The sequence below is a fragment of the Caretta caretta genome, chromosome 11 (assembly GCF_965140235.1).
Source record: "Caretta caretta isolate rCarCar2 chromosome 11, rCarCar1.hap1, whole genome shotgun sequence".
NCBI lineage: Eukaryota > Metazoa > Chordata > Testudines > Cheloniidae > Caretta > Caretta caretta.
In genome coordinates, this window is record NC_134216.1 from 57,125,530 (window position 1) to 57,146,260 (window position 20,731).

The following is a 20,731-nucleotide window of genomic DNA, read 5'->3' on the forward strand; positions in this document are numbered from 1 at the left end:
GTAAGTATCCATGTTAGTAGTGCTCCACTAAGTCAAATCAAACTGAACCCCTGCTGGCATGAAGGCTAATCATTAAAACCTTAAATTATGAGTTAGTTTCTTTTTGTTTAACCCCCGTTGGATATTTCACAGAGTTGGGCGCATCATCTGCATTTTATCCTATCCTCCAGACAAATACTAGAGCCAATGGATGAGGTCTGGCTGGTAACTTATTTGAATTCATATTGCCTAGAAGAGCATGGAGACATGCTTTCCCACATAAGGAACACACTGGAAATCAAGAAATGAAATGTATTTTCCACAGCAAGGCCACATCTTCACGAGCTAATGCACTAGAGATGCCACAGGAATTCTTGGGAGATACGGGTCAGAGCTACCTCATCTCTTTATTCATACAGATCTTCCTTGTGCTGCTATTTGCAATCCTTGAAAAGATAATGCCTCTGCATCCGGCTCACATGCTGACAATTCACAATAACAAGATGTGACAATGGCTATATGCTGTATTACCACATGTCAAAATGAAGGTAATTAATCTTTACCGCCTGTTGAAGAGAGGCATGTTTGCGTCTAATGTATTGGAGAAACCATCCAATCATAAGTCTGTCAATGTAATAATATTCACTCGCATCTTTCTGCTGGGATCAATGACATAACTGGATGATCACATGTGAAAATCTCAGAAGTTAAAGTTCCTTGACTAAAGCAATTGGCTAACCCATGGTTTCTAAATATATGATGGACAGATGGAACGTGCACAAACTTTCTCATTTAGTTGAATCCCTTTTTTGCTTTCTCCAACCGTTTTTTTTGGACAGCAAACTCCGCTTACAAGCTGTCTGTACAACATACATCTGGTAGGAGAACAGCAACATCAAAATTTAAATGGAAGAGCTTTGTTACAGCTACTGTTGCATTTAAAGATGTACATATCACTGATAACTGGTGCATCAATTAAGCCAGAATAGGAACTTCGAGCAGATGCTGCAAATGTCAGTAGGAATCTTGACAGATATTGCTTATTCCATAAAATACCACACACAGGCTAATGCAGTGGTATTTGATTAAGCTGCAGTTTATTGTTACAAACTTTGATATTGCCAAGTCATTTATCCATCACAGAACTGATAGTGTATTCATCACATGAATCTGATCTGAAAATAGTTTTATTGTTTTAGCTTAGTAACAGCAGTCAGATGCAGAGAGCTAGACTCAGTTACAACAACAATGGTCTGATGCCATATTGCCATATTCCGTTCAGTTGGAGGAAGCAAGCTATCGTCTGGCAAACCACACTCAGATAAAATCTTAGCCAATTTACACTCTGGCCCCAACTAAAAAACATTTTTTTTTCAAGGTTGTAATAAGTTCAACTAGGTTTCCAACCCCCACTTCTAGTTTTTGGTAATCTCGTCACCTCCTGCATTTAGTTCCCAGTAGAAATGCTATATTCCCGAGAGATTTCCTTCCCTGCCAGAACAGCAAACGTGCTGGGAAGTTTGCAGCAGAGCTTTTTCTTGTGAGATTTAAAGCCCAAATTCTTGTCTAGAGAGATTCAACGTAAGCATCCAAATTTGCTCATCTGAACAACCAAACCTTCATCTGAGATTTGCCCTTCAGAAGGCAAATTTGCAATTAAATAATTACTTTTTATAATACAGTGTGTGTATATATGCAATAATGTGCCTCAATCTCTAGACTACATATCACATAACAGTAGCTGTTTAATGCTACAGAATCTCAAGAGCTTGACGATCAGATATACGCCTGCACTCAATTCTTAACACATCAAGGATGTTGATGCATTTATTTCCTGTTACAACACAGTTATATTTTTAATATGTGCTCCTTACTCTTTCAACTTGTATCTTCCTCCTCACCCTCAATTAGGCTACTGTAGTGCAATAAGCCCTACTCTTAACAAGCTGGTTTAGAAACACATGACCTTTGGACATTTGCAGGCACATTGAGGAATTAGCCATGAACCTTCTACTCTTCTTGTGAGGTGCCAACTCTACCTTTTATTTTGACAACTATCAATCGTGCTTTTCATTTTCAAAATCATATTGAAGCACAACCAATTATTTATCACATTGCCTCTACAAAGGTAGGTGGGTATTTTATTCCTATTGCAAATTGGAAATCAATACAGAGAAGGGTTAAGTGTCTTGTCTGAGGTCATAGAAGTAGGCAGTGTCAACCACTGGGATAAAAATTCACAGTCCAATGCTCAATACCCTGTCTCAGTCTTTACATTGCACAACAATGCAAAGAGAGATTTGACATTCCCCTGCTCAATCACCCATCATACACTGTATCTACATATAAGGATACATCTATCATTATGCAGCAAAAAACTTAAGCATGTGATTAAATCCCACTGGAGACATCAGGAGTTAACACATAGGTCCCTCACTAAATAGGGACGGTCTTAAGCATGTGCTAAACTTGTTTTCTGAATCCGCAAATAGTAAATAGTTTTAATCCACTGCAAGTTGGTAACAATTTGTAGTTTTGGTTCATTTTGTTATTCTCAGAGTACATGTTATGTAATTATAGCAAGCAATTTAAACTGGTTCTCTGATCCTGCAAACAGCATAATGCTCCTTGGAACACAGAGATGGACAGGGCCTGGATTTAACCTGCATAAGTTAAAGATGCCTCCCTTGGGCATTCACTTTAGTTTGTAACATTGGTTTCTCTGTTGATGACTAATTCAGATTTCACATTACCTGACAAAATGAGGAGCTCAATGATCTCTGCATCTCCCAGAAAAGCCGCAACATGAAGCGGGGTGCGTTTTTCACCATCCTGTAAAACAGCAAAGATTGCACAGCTATAAAGTATGGAATGCCAAAATGTCATTAAGCTTTAGCTAATATTTGATTTTCTAACAGTTTCTCATATTAGAAAGATGGGACTCAACCAGCAAAGAACGAAAAGTTCTGAACGAGGCATTTCTCTTTAACAATCCACACCTTACATGCTATATTTTTTTTCCATCAAGCATTGTACAGAAACTATCCTTTTCTCGGTATTCTTTTTCACAGATATAGTGAATGTAATTTGTATCTCATCTGTACCTCTCTTCCTTCCAACCCTGGATAAACAGTTATGCATGAGGGAAAACATTGTCCTCAATTAGGCCCTTTTTGAAATGTTTGCTGCTTTACTGTTATGCTGACATAATTCAAATCGTTCTGGACATCAACCTTTGTAATGCAATTTGATTGAACAACACAGCACAAGGCTCTAAAAATAATACTTTTGAGAAAGGAATGGAACAGTTCACAAGGACATTATAGATAGAATGTCCTTTCTCCACAAAGGTAATCCAAATACATGCAGCCTTTCATAAACTGTTCACCAGTAAGTCATTGGCTCAAAATAGAGAAGTTTGGCACAGTCTAGTCCGGTATTGCCAAACCCAAGCATCCAAAAGTCTTGAGTCAGGCCTCCCCCCCGCCACCCAATATCGTGAGATTGGCTTAAACACAAAGAGATTTTTAAAACAACATATTTGGAGTTCTTTTTGTTTGCCTTCTGGCTTTTGAACCTTTAGGGTTCATGTTTTCAAGCTTATCTCTGAAATCAGGAGGGCTAGAAACTTACTGTAATTTAAAAATGAAAGCCAAAATTCTTTTGTATTCTCATGAATCCAAGGTCTAGACCATTAAGAAAAAAAAAATCCACCAAATACTACAAGATTCACAAGAAAATCACAAGAGGTGGTAACAGTTCTAACCAGATAAGTACTGAGTGTTATTAGAGTTATCGTGCACTTCATATGTTTATTTATATTTAGAGCCAAACAACATTAAAAACGACCATACAAAGAGATCTAAGTGCCATGTCAATTAATAAAACCTACAATAACAGGACCACCCAGCATTAAATATTCATATACAGGTAACAAATCAAAGCAATGGAAAAGCCCCATATATATTCCCACCCCACTCCAGGGACATACCCCAGACTCCTGTCAAGTAAACAGCTGTTGCAGAATGCCTTTAGGATCACCATTTGTGGGTTCTGTAAACACTAACAAATCAATGCTGCAGAATCTTTTTTCTTCTGAACAATGAAAAATCTTTTCCCAGGCTACACTACACACAAGCCCTACAAACCTAGGAGCCACTGATGGACAGGGTGAGTTATGGGCAGGAGGGTGTTTAAGTCTCTCATATGCATATATTATTACAAAGCCTTCGATTTTTTTGAAATAATTCTAAAATACTGTAAAACACTTGAAGACAGACTACTCAAACATAGCCACACTGATGGAGGAAAGATTTTCTTACAATCTCCCTTTCTCACCTAGTGGGGAAGTTATAACAGTATTAAAAATTTCTTGTTTTTCACTTCAAAAATATCACCACTCTATGCACTTGCAGGCCAGAATTCGCAAGAAACCTCAGTGCCTATTAAGACACCTAAGTGGCCAGATTTTCTAACATGCTCAGTATTCAGCAGCACCTGCTGAGAACAACAGAGTGCTGAGCATTTTTGAAAATCTGGGTCTACATAGTTTATTCAGTAACATTTTCTACGATGTAATATATTATGCTTCAGTTTGCACTGGCAGGACAAGTGTTTGCTGTGGGATAGTGCGCCATAATACTCAGAAGGATTACTTCATGCTTCTCTCCTAAGACGGTACAATACATGCAAAATCGTAAAACAAAGACTGGTCAAAATCCTGAACAAAAATAAAAATGTTTTCAGTGCACTGGTTTTTTAAATTAATGCATTGCACTGTAGAATCTCTCTTGGTTTTGGTGCAATATTAGCAACAGTTCTTGCCTCTGTCAACTGTAAGCTTTATAGTACCACCTTGTCACAATATGCAAGGCTTGATAAGAGAACAGAGGGATGTGAAATGGGGTATTGGTGATGCAAGTTCAAGCAAGTATCCAAAGCAATCCCATTAATTGATTGATTGATAAGGAACATTTTACAATAATTCAAAACTTAATGGGGACTTGGCTGTCTGAAAAAAAAGGTGCAGCAGGAAAGTGGAATTTTGTGCCTGTGACTTGTTTTGACGTAACATTTTGAGCCAACAAGATATTCAGTGGATCATCTGATATGATCAATTCATACTGTCCTAAAAATAAAAGCACCAACCCGTTTACAGGCAGAGCAATGTCTATCCACAAGCATCTGATCCTCAGACACTGAAGTCATTGAGAGACGACTTCAATAGCAGCAGAATCATGTTTTAAACAAACCCCCCAAAAAAGTTTTTTAGTGGTTTGGTTGTTTTTAAGCCTGATTTCTATGTTTCCTAGATAAGAAAATAATTCCTCCTCCACCTGTCACAATTGAGCATCCAACAACAAAACAGGGCTCATGCTGATGCAAGTTATAACTGAAGAAGGTAGACTGAAATAATCTCTAGTAAAAGGCAAAAAACAAAACAAAACCCAACCCTCCAGAGGGTGATCATTTATTGGAGTTACTTCTGAAGAAGCCTGACTATTACATCTGTAGCTGAGTATGTACATAAGTAGGTCAGTTAGAGGATCATTCTCAGGTTCCTGTTTATGCTACAAAAAGCATGACAAAGAAAACAAGAGGAACTAGGGCATATGCACCTATAATGAAATTCACTCCTTGTGTTCAGAGCCCACACAAAGACCATCCACCAATTAAATGGTGCCCAGTCTTTGGGCAGAGAGAAGTTCAATCGCAGACATAATTTTGACATGATGGTAGAACAGTGAAAAATCAATGAGGCCTAAACATTGAAGGCTACAAATAGAGAGAGAATAAAAAAAGTATTATTTCAATCTGTAAAAGGTTTGGCAGTAACCAAGTTCATATAAACATTTAAAGGAAAGAAAGCAGCAAGAGGAGATAGTGAAAGGAAGACTGGACACAATGGTAAGGTAAATAATAAGGCATGTTTCAAGTACAGAACTTAAAGGTACAAGACAATAGATATGTTACATGATGGCTAAGACAAGTTACAGAAAGTGACGTAAACATTCCCCCTTCAAAAATGAATTAATTTGTTGCCTTGGTTCACAAAAGAGCATGTGCATCTACTGAAAGTGTCAATGAAGATGTAATGGAAAACTAATGTCTGCCTCCATTTTTGGCCATATTAATTGGTTGAGCCACAGAGACCAATGTAATACATTTAAAATACTGCTTAGATTAAGATCAGATTAATACTTAACCAATTGCCAGGCCTCTCACGTACACCAACGTAAATCAGGAGAAATGTCACTGATGTTAATGGAGATAAGAACAGAATCAGAGCTAAAAAGATTTAGGGATTCACACTTTCTCCAAATTGGCCAGGGTAAATTTACGAGGCAGAATAAATCAAACATCCTATTGGATGTATATCAATGACTAGAACAGAAATTGAATCAAATGTAATGGAAACAGTCACACAGAAAGAACCTTCAACTTATTTTACACAATTTAAGCCACACTTACAATTGTTAAGAGACGGGAATGTATTGACATAGAAGGGACAGTTCACAAAGTAGGTGGTAGTGTCGATAGAACAATTCAGGTTCAATTTTACTTCAGAAAAAATAATGTAGGGTGTTGGGAGCAAAGGCACCCTTGGACCTGTTAGAAGCCTGCTGTGAATTTTAAGAGTCTGCTCTGATAACATTTAGCAGCATGAGCATAACTACAAGTGCGCACGTGCACAACACTGCAGAGCAATCATGCTTAGTGCTGCGCATGTGTCATGAAATTGCAGAGTAATCATGTTTGTGAGAAAAAGAAAAAAGACAAGACAAAGTAACTAAAAAAGCTAGAAAAGACCCACCTGAACTAAAACTAAACCTGTACTGACAGGAGGAGAGTTGATATGGAAATCAGAGACTAATACATATGTATAAGAAAAGATACCAAAAAAAAAGTTAGAAATATATCTGTGAAACGAAAGGGGGTTGAAGCTGTATTGTCCGGTGCTGAAGGCAACTGTGATGAGATCATCCTTATGAGCTCCTCACTTGTAAGTAACTGATCACCACTAGGGTGACCAGACAGCAAGTGTGAAAAATCGGGGCAAGGGGTGGGGGGTAATAGGCTTCTATATAAGAAAAAGCCTCAAATATCGGGACCGTTCCTATAAAATCGGGACATCCGGTCACTCTAATCACCACTTGCTGAGTGTTTTGCCTTAATAAAGATTTGTTAGACCCATGTGATGAGTAAGTGAATCTCAATCCAACATACAGTAGGCAACTGATTAGGAGCTACTAAGAGGAAAGAGCAATTGAGCAGGGTTAGCTCCTGGGCTATTTAAAACGTAGCTATGGTCAAAAAGTTGATTTTGGAACACAACATCTCTTTCTCTTCAATATTTATTTTCCTTCAGTGATTCCTCTGTTAAACTGTGCAATTTACAAAATAAATTCAAATGCCTAAACAGGAGCACCAGCTGGTATATGAAAGTCAACTTGTGTTATTTCTGCTCTCTGCATTTTCAACAGCCATAACCACCCATACAGGTTTCCTGAATCAAAACTTAAGGCCGGACCCTACTAATCTTAATCCCCTAGGTATGTTTACGCTGCAATCAAAGACCCTTGGCACGGCTGCTGCTGACCAGGGTCAGCTGACTTGGGCTCACAGGGCTGTAAAATTGCAGTGTAGACATTCATAGAATCATAGAATATCAGGGCTGGAAGGGACCTCAAGAGGTCATCTAGTCCAACCCCCTGCTCAAAGCAGGTCCGATCCCCAATTAAATCATCCCAGCCAGGGCTTTGTCAAGCCTGACCTTAAAAACTTCTAAGGAAGGAGATCCCACCACCTCCCTAGGTAACGCATTCCAGTGTTTCACCACCCTCCTAGTGAAAAAGTTTTTCCTAATATCCGACCTAAACCTCCCCCACTGCAACTTGAGACCATTACTCCTCGTTCTGTCATCTGCTACCACTGAGAACAGTCTAGAGCCATCCTCTTTGGAACCCCCTTTCAGGTAGTTGAAAGCAGCTATCAAATCCCCCCTCATTCTTCTCTTCTGCAGACTAAACAATCCCAGTTCCCTCAGCCTCTCCTCATAAGTCATGTGTTCCAGTCCCCTAATCATTTTTGTTGCCCTCCACTGGACGCTTTCCAATTTTTCCACATCCTTCTTGTAATGTGGGGCCCAAAACTGGACACAGTACTCCAGATGAGGCCACACCAGTGTCGAATAGAGGGGAACGATCACGTCCCTCGATCTGCTGGCAATGCCCCTACTTATACATCCCAAAATGCCATTGGCCTTCTTGGCAACAGGGGCACACTGCTGACTCATATCCAGCTTCTCGTCCACTGTAACCCCTAGGTCCTCAAGGAAGCAGGCCCACATTGAGGGTCTCAGAGCCCAAGCTCCAGCCCAAGCCGAAATGTCTATATTACTATTTCTAGCCCTGAAGCCTGAGCCCCGTGACCCTGAACCAGCTGTCCAAGGCTCTGAGACTCAGTGCTGTGGGCTTTTATGGCAGTGTAGATGTACACTTAGTGTCATCAACTACACCCAAAAGTCAAGATTTGCATGACTGGGTCCTTAGCTGGCAATTTTGTGGCTATCGTATGAGGCAGAATAGAAATGCATTTTGCTCTTACACAAACGAGAAGGATAACAACGTAGGGTTTTTGTAGTACTTTTCCTTCCATAGGGCTCAGAGTATTTTACAGAGATTTGTGAATAATATCCCCTGCTTTCAGATGAGCAAACTGAAGCACAAAGAATTAACAGGCTTGTCTACATGGTGTGGCAAAGTAATCCTGCTTGAAACAGTACTACAGTAACACTCACTAGGAACCTTTTAGAGCAGGTTAGCAGGGAGTGTCGAATCAGTTAGAGTGTAACACTTAAGCACGCTACAATTTACACACCTCTGGTGTGCACTGTTGCACTATGTAGACAAGCTCTAAGCAACTTGCCCAAAGTCACTAGCAAGTCAGTAGCAGTTACAGAAATAATTCCAGACCTCCTGCCTCCCAACCGCATGCACAATGCAGTTTCCCCTGATACGTCGGCCCCAAAGTCCCAACAGTAGCTTGCTTATGTCAGTGAACAAGGCACACAACAGAAAACACGGGCAAGACATATGTGCAGCGGCAGGTGGCATTTTATAATCACACTTCAAACTACATGTGGAGTATTTCTGTCCCAGTACCGGACTTTTCAGGACCCATATGCGCACAAATAATTCTAGCAAAATGCAAGTTTGCTCAAATCGTCTTCATTTTCAAATGTGGTAGTGTGACGTATTAACAAATTCCAGGCGTATTCTGAGCATTCCAGTATTAAGTAAAATACAGGAAAGGCTGGATTTTCAGTCAAACAAGGACATGTTGTGAAATGACAAAACACTTACATAAAGTGCGGTTACTAGCCTAGAACAGCTTCACTTGCTAGTTAGAGTGGTTATTTTGTCACAGCAAGGTGATATGTGCCGTCATGTGCCAGCAACGCCCCTCTGCCATGTACATTGGCCAAACCGGACAGTCTCTACGCAAAAGAATAAATGGACACAAATCTGACATCAGGAATCATAACATTTAAAAATGGGTAGGAGAACACTTCAACTTCTCTGGCCACTCAGTAAAAGATTTAAGGGTGGCAATTTTGCAACAGAAAAGCTTCAAAAACAGACTCCAATGAGAAACTGCTGAGCTTGAATTAATATGCAAACTAGATACAATTAACTTGGGTTTGCATAGAGACTGGGAGTGGCTGGGTTATTACACATATTGAATCTATTTCCCTAAATTAAGTATCCTCAAACCTTCTTGTCAACTGTCTAAATGGGCCATCTTATCGCTACAAAAGTTTTTTTCTTCTGCTGATAATAGCTCATCTTAACTAATTAGCCTCTTCCAGTTTGTATGGCAAATTCCACTTCTCTGTATGTATGTGTGTGTGTGTATATATATATATATATATATATATCTTTTCTTTCTATATGTTCCATTCTATGCACCCGATGAAGTGATCTGTAGCCCATATGAAAGCTTATGCTCTATTAAATTTGTGAGTCTCTCAGGTGCCACAAGTATTCCTGTTATTTTGTCACTGTTACAGAAAAGGTTTCTGTTAAATCCAAGTGACTAATCCCTCTTTGATAAAATGGGATTTGAGGAAGATATGTGGCTTGTAGATCACTTGTCTAAGAGTCTCAGTCATTCTGAGGTCTGTCTTATTGGCTGTTGATGTGGGTTCTGTAGTGGCCAAATTAAGTCTTTTAAATAATATTTTTATTAATCAATCATGAATACACAAATGTGAATTCATGCAAAGAACACAGCTTTTTTTCCCCTGAAAATGGAAACACCATTTATTAACTTATATTAAATCTTCAAAATGATTTTTCAAATCTCTCATTACCTTACTCTGTTGACTCCTAGCAAGGGTCATGCTTATGGGGTTTGGTACCATACTTACAATATCTTTAGTCTAATACTTACAGAGTAAGACACTGCACTGGAGAATATTAAATCTTATGTATAATAAGTATCTCCATTATTCTGGATGAATTCTTGATCAGTTATGACTATGTGGATTATATAAGGTAAGCAAAAGTGCTCAGTATTGTTTTGCTGCTGGTCCTCTTCCTACACATAATCTCAGGATAGGAAACTGTGGCCTCTCATATTGGACTACTAATCCTCATTTGTAGCTGTGTACATTAGTATCATCTCAAATTCATGCAAATGTATTTAAGTTTCTAGCTTTCATGGTTGCAGACTAAAGCTTGAAAGCATGACACAAGTACTCTAAGCTCAAAAAACAGAAGGCAAATAAAAGCATCCAAAAATTAGCATTTTTTTTAATTTTAGGATTTTGTAATAAATGATGATGATTTGGAGGGGCCTGACTCTCAAATTTTGAGCACTTCATGTTGGCAATGCTACTTTAAGAAAAATGAAACCAGTTGCATCTGTACACTGCCTACACATCTTAATTTGTTCCCCATCCCTCCAGCTAGTCCTTCTCAATCACTCCATTTCAGGAAGCACTTGTGTAGATAGATCTTCATAAAATGACTGCTAGAGACTTCAATTTTTTTTTTTTTTTTATGAAAGATGGAAGTAGTGAACAATGGAGAGGTATGCAGTGTTGTTCTTCCACACCTGAAGAACAGCTCCTGTGTAGCTCGAAAGCTTGTCTCTCTCACAAACAGAAGCTCGTCCAATAATGTAGAGGTATGTCAGCAAGCTCTCATAATGAAAGTCAATGTGATTTGTGCGACTACTTCCCTTATGCGCCTTTGAAAATCCCAACCCAAGTTATTAATAAATCCCTACATAGATTAACTGTAACAAATATAGTACATGCAGATGGTGCTTTGACTGGTAGAGCTGGTGAAAAATGCAATATATTTTCCATGAAAAGGTTCAAACATGATAAAACTTCTGGCAGAATTTCATTTTTTTTCCAGAATTTGTCACCTTTTCCAACAAAAATTAAAACAAAAAACAATTTTGGTTTATTCCCCTCCTACACACACACACACACACACACACATTTTCTCTGCCTGGCATAAAGAAAAAAGGGAAAAAAAAGAAGAAAAAGGGAAGAGGGAAAAACAAAGAAGTTTTTCAGTTTTCAAAAACCACACACTTTTTGTTCTTTATCTTTTTAAAGTGGAAGATTTAAACCTATATGAACATTTTCCATAAGTTATTTTGTTGCAGTTGAAAAGCCATTTTTCTCCGAAAAAAATTGACCCGCTCTTCTCCCTGGGGGGCTGGAATCCTGGATGAGTGAAGCCCTAAACAACTGCCTAGATTTCAGATGCCCACCACTGGTTCACACTGTGTACGGGGCCATCACTAGAGGGAGGGTCAAAAAGCTCTTAGGGAAGAAAGAATGAAAGAAAAAAAATCTCAGAACTGTCCCCCTGTTCTTCTCCAAATTAAAAAACTAACAAAATTACATCTATATTTGCATGTATAAAGGGTAAGTGTTAAAAATACCTGCCTGCAGCTAGCTCAGTGGTTTCATAGTACAACATATGTTGGTCTATAAAACTAAGACACAGGGATTCCAATCAAAATCCCTATTCCCTGGGCTGTAGGTCAGTGAAAATTGCCTGCAGAGCCACCTGTGGGTAAAAGCAGTCAAATGTTTAGTGATAAGAAGCAACTACTGCCCCCTAGATAAAAAGTATCATTGCCATCAAGATGTAAAAGCAGCAACTGGTTCTCCACGAAGACCAGTGAGAAACACGGAGCAGTCACTCTGACCTCTATCTTGGAAAAATGAACTAAAAACAAACAAGCCACACTAAGCCAAACAGTTACAACTTTTTCTTGGTTACAAAATAAAAGTCCCAATTACAGAAGCATCATTTAGACCTCAGATTTCAGAACAGCAGGCGTGTTAGTCTGTATCCGCAAAAAGAAAAGGAGGACTTGTGGCACGTTAGAGACTAATAAATTTATGTGAGCATAAGCTTTTGTGAGCTACAGCCCACTTCATCGGATGCATGCAGTGCAAAATACAGTGAGGAGATTTATATACACAGAGAACATGAAACAACCGGTGTTACCATACACACTGTAACAAGAGTGATCAGGTAAGGTGAGATATTACCAGCAGGAGGGGTGGGGGGGGGAGCCTTTTGTAGTGATAATCAAGGTGGGCCATGACAAGGTGTTGTCAACTGCTGGAAATGGCCCACCTTGATTATCACTACAAAAGGCTCCCCCCCCCCCCGCCCACCCCCCCGCCACCTGCTGGTAATATCTCACCTTACCTGATCACTCTTGTTACAGTGTGTACGGTAACACCCATTGTTTCATGTTCTCTGTGTATATATATCTCCCCACTGTATTTTCCACTGCATGCCTCTGAAGAAGTGAGCTGTAGCTCACGAAAGCTTATGCTCAAATAAAATTTGTTAGCATTTAGACCTCAGAGTCATTTATTTTTTTAAACACACACTTCCAGGCTAGGAAAAATATTGTTTATATTGCTAGGTTACATAATTTGTTCTTCTAATTTATGATTTGCTCTGCAGTCTTTTCTAAGGTTAATATTCTATTTCCTTAGATAAGGACAACTCTCATGCTGCTTTGACAGTTTACTATTGTTAGGTATCACTTATTTTTCATAGTTTCCCATGTCCCATTTTGTTCAGCCATGCTAATAGCTATTCTGCTGTGGGCTCTGAAACATCACATATGACTTTAGAAATTCTTAAAGCTCACTGTGAGAACAGTCAAATCGTATTTTTACTTTGTATTTACATTTTAACTCTTTCAATATTTTTACTATTAACCAAAAATGATCAACAAAAAACCCCATCACTAACAAGCAATGCCAAAGTTTCCTGTCACATGGCTAGAAGTAGCCGAGCATTGCTGAAACGCTTACATGGAAGGAACTAGAAACAGACTGAAGATAATTCGCCTATGCAGTTGGGAGTTGTGGTGTCTTCTACCCATTCTTTTAGTGACATTTCCAGTGTTTGGTATTTATCTGAAATTACTATTTTAAATTTATATTTCTGAATATATCCTGAAAAATATTTTTGTAATTACTGCAAAGACCATTCCATTTCTTATACGCAGACGGGAAAGCTGGTGGGTCAACACAGTCTTGCAAGGGCTTTCACTGTACTAAACAGAATTCTACATAAAAATGTTCACATCAATTATTTTTTTTCCATTAAAAGCCATGGTCTCCTCATATAAAACATATGCTACCCACTTAATATTTTACCTGGGAATTGAGTACATCTCCAAAGCAACAATCACCAGCAACCTTGGACTGAAGGGGACATGAAAACATTTTATGGGTAGAACTAAAAGCATGTGACCAGCTGGATCTACACAACAAGAGTTTTTGACAAACTAATATGCAGTATAAAAAACAGATTATTCACCTTGTAAGTGTGTCAAAATTCCATTGTTACGATTGGAGAAAACAAAAATAGAAGGGGATAAAAAGCAGACAATATTTTACAATTAGCACCTTTAGATTCTTATTTCAGGACAGGACATAAGAACTGATACTTACATCATCAGCTTTACCTCAGCCTCTCCTTTCACCTCTCTATATGAGCCTGATCTGACGTCCACTTAAGTCAGTGGCAACTCATTCTGTTGAGATCACTGGGAGTTGGATGGAGCCCTGCTGAACTAAAGCTGGGGGATCACTGCTACAGCTGTAAGACAAATCTCGACGTCTACCTCTTTCAACCAGATATTTGACCCACAATGGCCACAGGAGCTGTAGTTCCAATCAAGACCCTCCTATGTTGTAAATAAACCAGACAAACCACTGGAACAAGCTCATAAGAAAATAACTGAGTTTTCTGGTCTGGAAAAGACACAGGGAAAGGATGTTTTAACTTAAAAGACCAAGTTGACAGCCTGCAAATCTCTGTGTGGTCTCAGCTCCATAGTCTAACCAGCTCCAGAGCTTACCAACTATACTCAAGATGCCAGCAAAAACTGCTCATTTTAACAGTTCTAATGTCATTGAATACAATGGGGAAAAGTGTAAGGCAAAAAACAAACAAGTTCCTAAAGAAGAGCAGGCTCAGCTTTAAGATTTTCCGCTATTAAATACTTAACCTCTGCTTGTTTACAGCTGTTTACCATTGTCTAAGCTAGACATAAGCCAATCTATCCTGCAATAATTCCTCTGTGTATATATCACTGGCCAAGCTGCAGCTTCCTTAATCTTGTTGTTTGAGATAGCTGTAGTGAAATTAGCTTAGACATTAAATATGTTCAAATCCTGAATGAAGGTCAGTCCCAAATCTGCAAGGGCTCATTATTAGTGAGAAATTCTACAGAGATTCAAGATATGCTACTTTCAGCTGTTTTTTATTTCACAACAATAGGGATTTGGACAAAACTTACTGTCCCTGACTGACTTGCACTTTAAAGTAATTATGGTACATGTAGGGAATTACTACCCTGTGCTGTAGATAATTATTTGTTCCAGTAATAACTAGGAATCTATTTAAGCCATGAATCTCTAGCTACCAAATATTTTCCATTTTGTTAGTTTTTTTATACTAATGGAATCATTCATATCGAAGCCATGACCGTTCATAAGCACAGTTACATACACACACAGTCACTTACCAGAGCGTTAACATCCTCAGTTTTGTAGATCAACATCCGTATCTCCTCTGGATCCCCGCTGAAAATTGCTTGGACCAGTGGTGGCTGAGAACAGAAAACAATCATTAAAGGTTTGGTTTTTGTTCTTTTAAAGACAACATATTATTCCTTCTAACATTTACCAATACAGTGCACAGTGCATTCAATCCTTCGCCAGACGCAAATCAACATGAAAATCTTATAAGCAAGTTTTATTAGCTTGCACCCGGTATATCTGTATGCCTGAACATGTAAGTGTACAGATCGGGATCCCCATTAAAATGGCAGCTTTTGCCAACAGACACCACACAGTTAGCATAGTTGTTTCCTAGTCTAAGTATGAGATTACCAGTTTTCCCTTAGATACTACTGAGCTCTAGCTGTCAGTATATGGTGAAGTTTTAATGACAACCACTCTATAGACAGTTAAGCAGAAAATAATATGAACAGCAGTGTATTTCTCAGTGATTATTATGCATCTCAGGTTATTTTACTAAAGAAAAAGCCAATAACCACAGTTTAACTACCCAAGAAGCGAAAGAATCGTCTCACTGCTTGAAATTAGGAAGTGGAATGTACAAATATATAATAAGGCAGAAAGAAGGAAAAATCTGGCACACACATTTCTTAAGTGTTGTTGACAGGGGAAAGATGACATCACTGCCAGTTAATCAGAATGTTGACTACTTCACACACTCTCTCTCTCTCTAGGTTTGAATTAGGCCCACAGCACTATAGTATCTGAGTTATCAACTAAACTGACAGGAACAATCAACTTTGAAATCTACTCAATTTAAAAAATAATTGTTTCAGATACCAGACCTCAGATCCTGTGCCAATGTTTGCAGTTTTACAATCACATTTTGCCTTTTTAAAAATATTTTTCTCTCCTCCTTGGTGTATGAAAAGCCCACATAAGCAGCAGGGGAAAATGACTAAAACCCTCTATTCCTGTAAAGGGTTAAGCACATTTGAAATGCAAATTGACTTCAAGGAGACTACTCAAAACACAAAATTAGATAAAAAGAAAAGGAGGACTTGTGGCACCTTGGAGACTAACAAATTTATTTGAGCATAAGCTTTCGTGAGCTACTGCTGTAAAATTTGTTAGTCTCCAAGGTGCCACAAGTCCTCCTTTTCTTTTTGCGGATACAGACTAACACAGCTGCTACTCTTAAACCTGACAAAATTAGATAGAGCTTAAGGGACCTGACTATACACAAAATGCTGTATAATGCACAATGTCAACAAAGTAAAGGAACGGGAAAGATTATCATTGAAAGAGGACAGAAGAAACACTGTCCTGAGTTCTTACTTGTAACAAAAGCAGGTAAAAAAATTCTGACAGACATCATTTTTAAATTGACTGTGTCCCTTTAAGAGAGCCTAATCGCGAGAAGAGGCCAGGGAATTTGGGGACTGGATGGATACACCAGATGTAAGGAGGGAAGGTGGGATGGGATGAAGGAAAATGGAGAAGAGAAAAGGGTTAGTTAAGTGGAAGGTTGAGGTGAAAATTGTTCCTCTCTCCCTGTATTTTGAGGATAAAATTAATAATAATATATACATATATCCAGTTATGGATACCACACTTTAAGAAACGCTGAACACCAAAGCATTATTATCCTTCAGCTTCATCTCTCTACTTATCAGGTGTTCAGTTTGTGAAAGACGTTCTTAATTAGGTTCCCCACTACTGATGATGCTTTTGCAGTGCAGGCTTAAAGTTCTCCTCGAGCTCTTTCTCAATGCTGCCCATGTTATCGACAATAGAGCTGAGGCAGGTGAAATCACCAACTATCTCAACTGGCTGGTCGCCCACTAAGATACTAGAGCCTGCAGTACATTTAAAATCATCAACTGGAAGAAATTCGTTTTTACCTTACTTCATTTTCAGGTTGACTTTTGCTGCATAGCTTTCCAGGGCTTTATGTGTCACGACTAGCTCGTTCATTGATTTGAAAACTAGCACTATGTCGTTGGCAAAACCTACATTGGTGAGGTTCTTATCATCATGGCGTATTCCTAAACTGCATTCACTTAATGTCTAATCAAGCACACAGTCTGTGACAGCACTGAAATGTTCTGGTGTAGCAACAAATCCTTGTCAAATGCCCAACCTAATCTGGAAGAAGGAGGTTCTTTTCCCTTTTCCAAGAACACAGCTTGAGGAGTCACCATAGAGAAGATGGAACATTCTACAGAGCTTGCTAGTGAGGCCTGTGAGTTTCAAGATCAGTTAAAGCGATTCCCTGTCAACAGAGTCAAAGGAGGCCTTAGAGGAACAGCCGTGTTAGTCTGTATTCGCAAAAAGAAAAGGAGTACTTGTGGCACCTTAGAGACTAACCAATTTATTTGAGCATGAGCTTTCGTGAGCTACAGCTCACTTCATCAGATGTTTACCGTGGAAACTGCAGCAGACTTTATATACACACAGAGAATATGAAACATATTTTCATATTCTCTGTGTGTATATAAAGTCTGCTGCAGTTTCCACGGTAAACATCTGATGAAGTGAGCTGTAGCTCACGAAAGCTCATGCTCAAATAAATTGGTTAGTCTCTAAGGTGCCACAAGTACTCCTTTTCTTTTAAAGGAGGCCTTGATATCCACAAATACAATGTGAACAGGGCACTTGAATTCTCGTGCCTTCTCGATAAACTGGTGGACAGATGAAGATTTGCTCTGCTGTGAAACAGCCAGGAGTCAAGCCAGCTTGTGGTCTGCTCTTACTCCTCAAGCTATCAGTGGTTTATTCCTGAAATTTTAAGTCCGAGTTGAGAATGTGCATCTGCTGGTGTTCATCATAGAAAAAGTATTGTTCTACTTGTTGGCTGACAGTGGGAAAAAATGGAGGTTGTGCAAGTTAGGTATGTGTTGATGATGGATGTAGGATGATCTGAACTGATGATTTCCTTGATTTGCAGCCAGTGCTGTTTACACATGAATGACTAACTCTACCAATGATTGTTTTCTTTTTTGGGGTGGGGGCAGGGTGCAATTTCCTAGGTTTTTTAAAATGTACAATGTGATTTTGTAAGTAATGAGACAGAGATTTAATGAGATATTCTATTGATAGAATAGTTAAAATATTTAATTAATGTATTTATTTATAGAAAATGTTTTGACTGAAAATTCCTTCAATTCCAAAAGCAGCAAAAATTTCTAATATGAAAAAAAATTAGAATGTGAATGTCAAAAAACGCATAGTAAACTAATGGAACTGGAAATAGAGTGCATATGTCATTCATGTTTTTTCTATTCCAGATTTTGAAAATGTGTACACTTGCTTTATTGATCTGGATTTCAAGTGGTGTCAGATTCCAGAGAAGACGTCATTTAGGACGTGTACAAAATTTTCTCTTCGAAATCCAAACCAGCAGCCAACATAAAACTTTTGTTTTATTGTTCTTTTATAATAGCTATTACATTTGTGATTATGAAATGTGTCAATATTTCTTACTGTAGGAATGTGGTAGTGAATAAGTGACATTTCTTAAAAATAACTTCTAAGATTGCTTCTGCAGAGATCTTTCCAATTTTAGGTGCATTGTTTACTCAAAGAATCATGTGTGTCTTGTTACACACTGTAATAGCGATGATCTCTCTTATAGAGATTCTCCCCTCCCCCAAATTTCCGTACACAAGGTATGTGCACTCATTGTGATGGGACATGCTACTCTGCTTGGTCCTGAGAGAGGCAGAAGAGTGACTGCATTAGAAAGTACCATCCAGGCCAAAGTTCTATGAGGAGAAGAAAGAGTTAATCAGCAGAACTACAAAACAACATGGGGTGAAGTCCCAGCCCTACTCACCACAGAAAACTAACTTTTCTGTACTGTTTTTACTCTATATTGACACAAACAAATCTTTGCTTCCTCCAGTTTCGTTATCCCATTAAATTCCATAATATATTATACATCAACTTGATGTAGAACACTCTATAAAAAATTATTTAAAAAACCACATTATTCAAAAGGCATTTCAAGCAAAAGAGAACAAAAAAAAAATCATGCAGCAAAGCAAAAGGTAGAAGGTAAAAGAGTCATACAGACAATGCAGCGAGACAGCTGACATTTTAATACGAAACAAATGAATCTATTCAAGCCTTCACAATGCTCAGAAAAGACGAAGGGACTGATTCTGCAATGCTCAAAGAATGCAAGATGAAGCCTAATATTTGTGTTCACACATTTTTTGCAGTGCCACTGTCAACAGTACAAATACAATAATCTCTTCTCTGATCCCTGTTCTATTCCTGGCTGTCAGTTTGGCTCCAGATCTTGGCTGCTTTCAATTTTTCTTTAAATAGGCAATCTTTTGCCCTAGGGATGGCTAATGTTTCCAGGTGAATCAGAGGTTATTTCCTGCAATTCCTGGAATCCTGCAATTCTTCTACCCAGAAAACCTCAGTGACAAAGCTATGTTGTGGCAAACTTATGAGCCAAGTCACTGAAAATAACTCACAACTTTTTAAATTTTAGGTCACTTCTAAAAAGTGAAAGAGCAAAACAAATTGATTCAATTTGCCAAGTGTCTTTTCTTCTTACTAGCTACTTCAAACTGATCATTTGCCCCAATTTCTGTTTCTCATTTTAAAATGTGTCTGGAGATCACATCTCCAAATTACCTGAACAATTAACAAACTGCTTCGGAGTTAAATGGATCAAATGGAGACAGAAAAGATGCTGAAGACTGGTTAAAATCTGGCAGTATTTTGCTGTGTTAAAAATGAGGATGACCAAAAAAATAATGACAGGTTTCAGAGTAACAGCCATGTTAGTCTGTATCCGCAAAAACAACAGGAGTACTTGTGGCACCTTAGAGACTAACAAATTTATTTGAGCACAAGCTTTTGTGGGCTACAGCTCACTTCATAGGATGCATAGATGGAACATATAGTAAGAAGATATATGTACATACAGAGAACATGAAAAGGTGGAAGTTGCCATACCAACTCTAAGAGGCTAATTAATTAAGATGAGCTATTATCAGGAGGAGAAAAAAAACTTTTGTAGTGATAATCAACATGGCCCATTTCAGACAGTTGACAAGTCCTCATGTTAAGTATCCTCACACCTTCTTGTCAACTGTCTGAAATGGGCCATCTTGATTATCGCTACAAAAGTTTTTTTTTCTCCTGCTGATAATAGCTCATCTTAATTAATTTGCGTCTCAGAGTTGATATGGCAACTTCCACCTTTTCATGTTCTCTGTATGTACATATATCTTCTTACTACATGTTCCATCTATGAACCCATGAAGTGGGCTGTAGCCCACGAAAGCTTATGCTCAAATAAACTTGTTAGTCTCTAAGGTGCCACAAGTACTCCTGTTCTTTTTGCAAAAAAAAAAAAAAAGAATGTACAGGAAAATTTGATTTATTCATCAGTTCTGGTGATAACAGACTTTTCCCCAAGCTTAAATAAAATATGTGCAATGGTAAATTATACATTATCTTTAGGATTATAAAGGGGAGATTTTCAAAAGCACATATGGGTTTCAGGAGACCAAGTCCTACTGGCTTCCTAATCTCTTAAATGCTTTTGGAATTCTCCAATTCCTTGGGACATGAAATGTCTTTAAATTTTGGGTATTGTATAGCTTTGAGCAAAATGAGAACAAAATCAATAAATAATAC

At 38.4% G+C, this 20,731-nt stretch overlaps 1 protein-coding gene across 16 annotated transcripts in view; it reads right to left on the reverse strand.

The window, feature by feature from the left end:
• Positions 1 to 20,731, reverse strand: part of ANKRD44 (ankyrin repeat domain 44) — a 213,263-nt gene that overhangs the window by 111,749 nt on the left and 80,783 nt on the right. For all 16 annotated transcript variants that reach the window (XM_048870305.2, XM_048870302.2, XM_048870295.2 and 13 more), the window contains exons 2-3: positions 15,073 to 15,156; positions 2,733 to 2,811 (exon numbers count right to left, since the gene is read on the reverse strand). In XM_048870305.2, the coding sequence (XP_048726262.1) occupies positions 2,733 to 2,811; positions 15,073 to 15,156 (163 nt within the window). The remainder of the gene's footprint in view (positions 1 to 2,732; positions 2,812 to 15,072; positions 15,157 to 20,731) is intronic.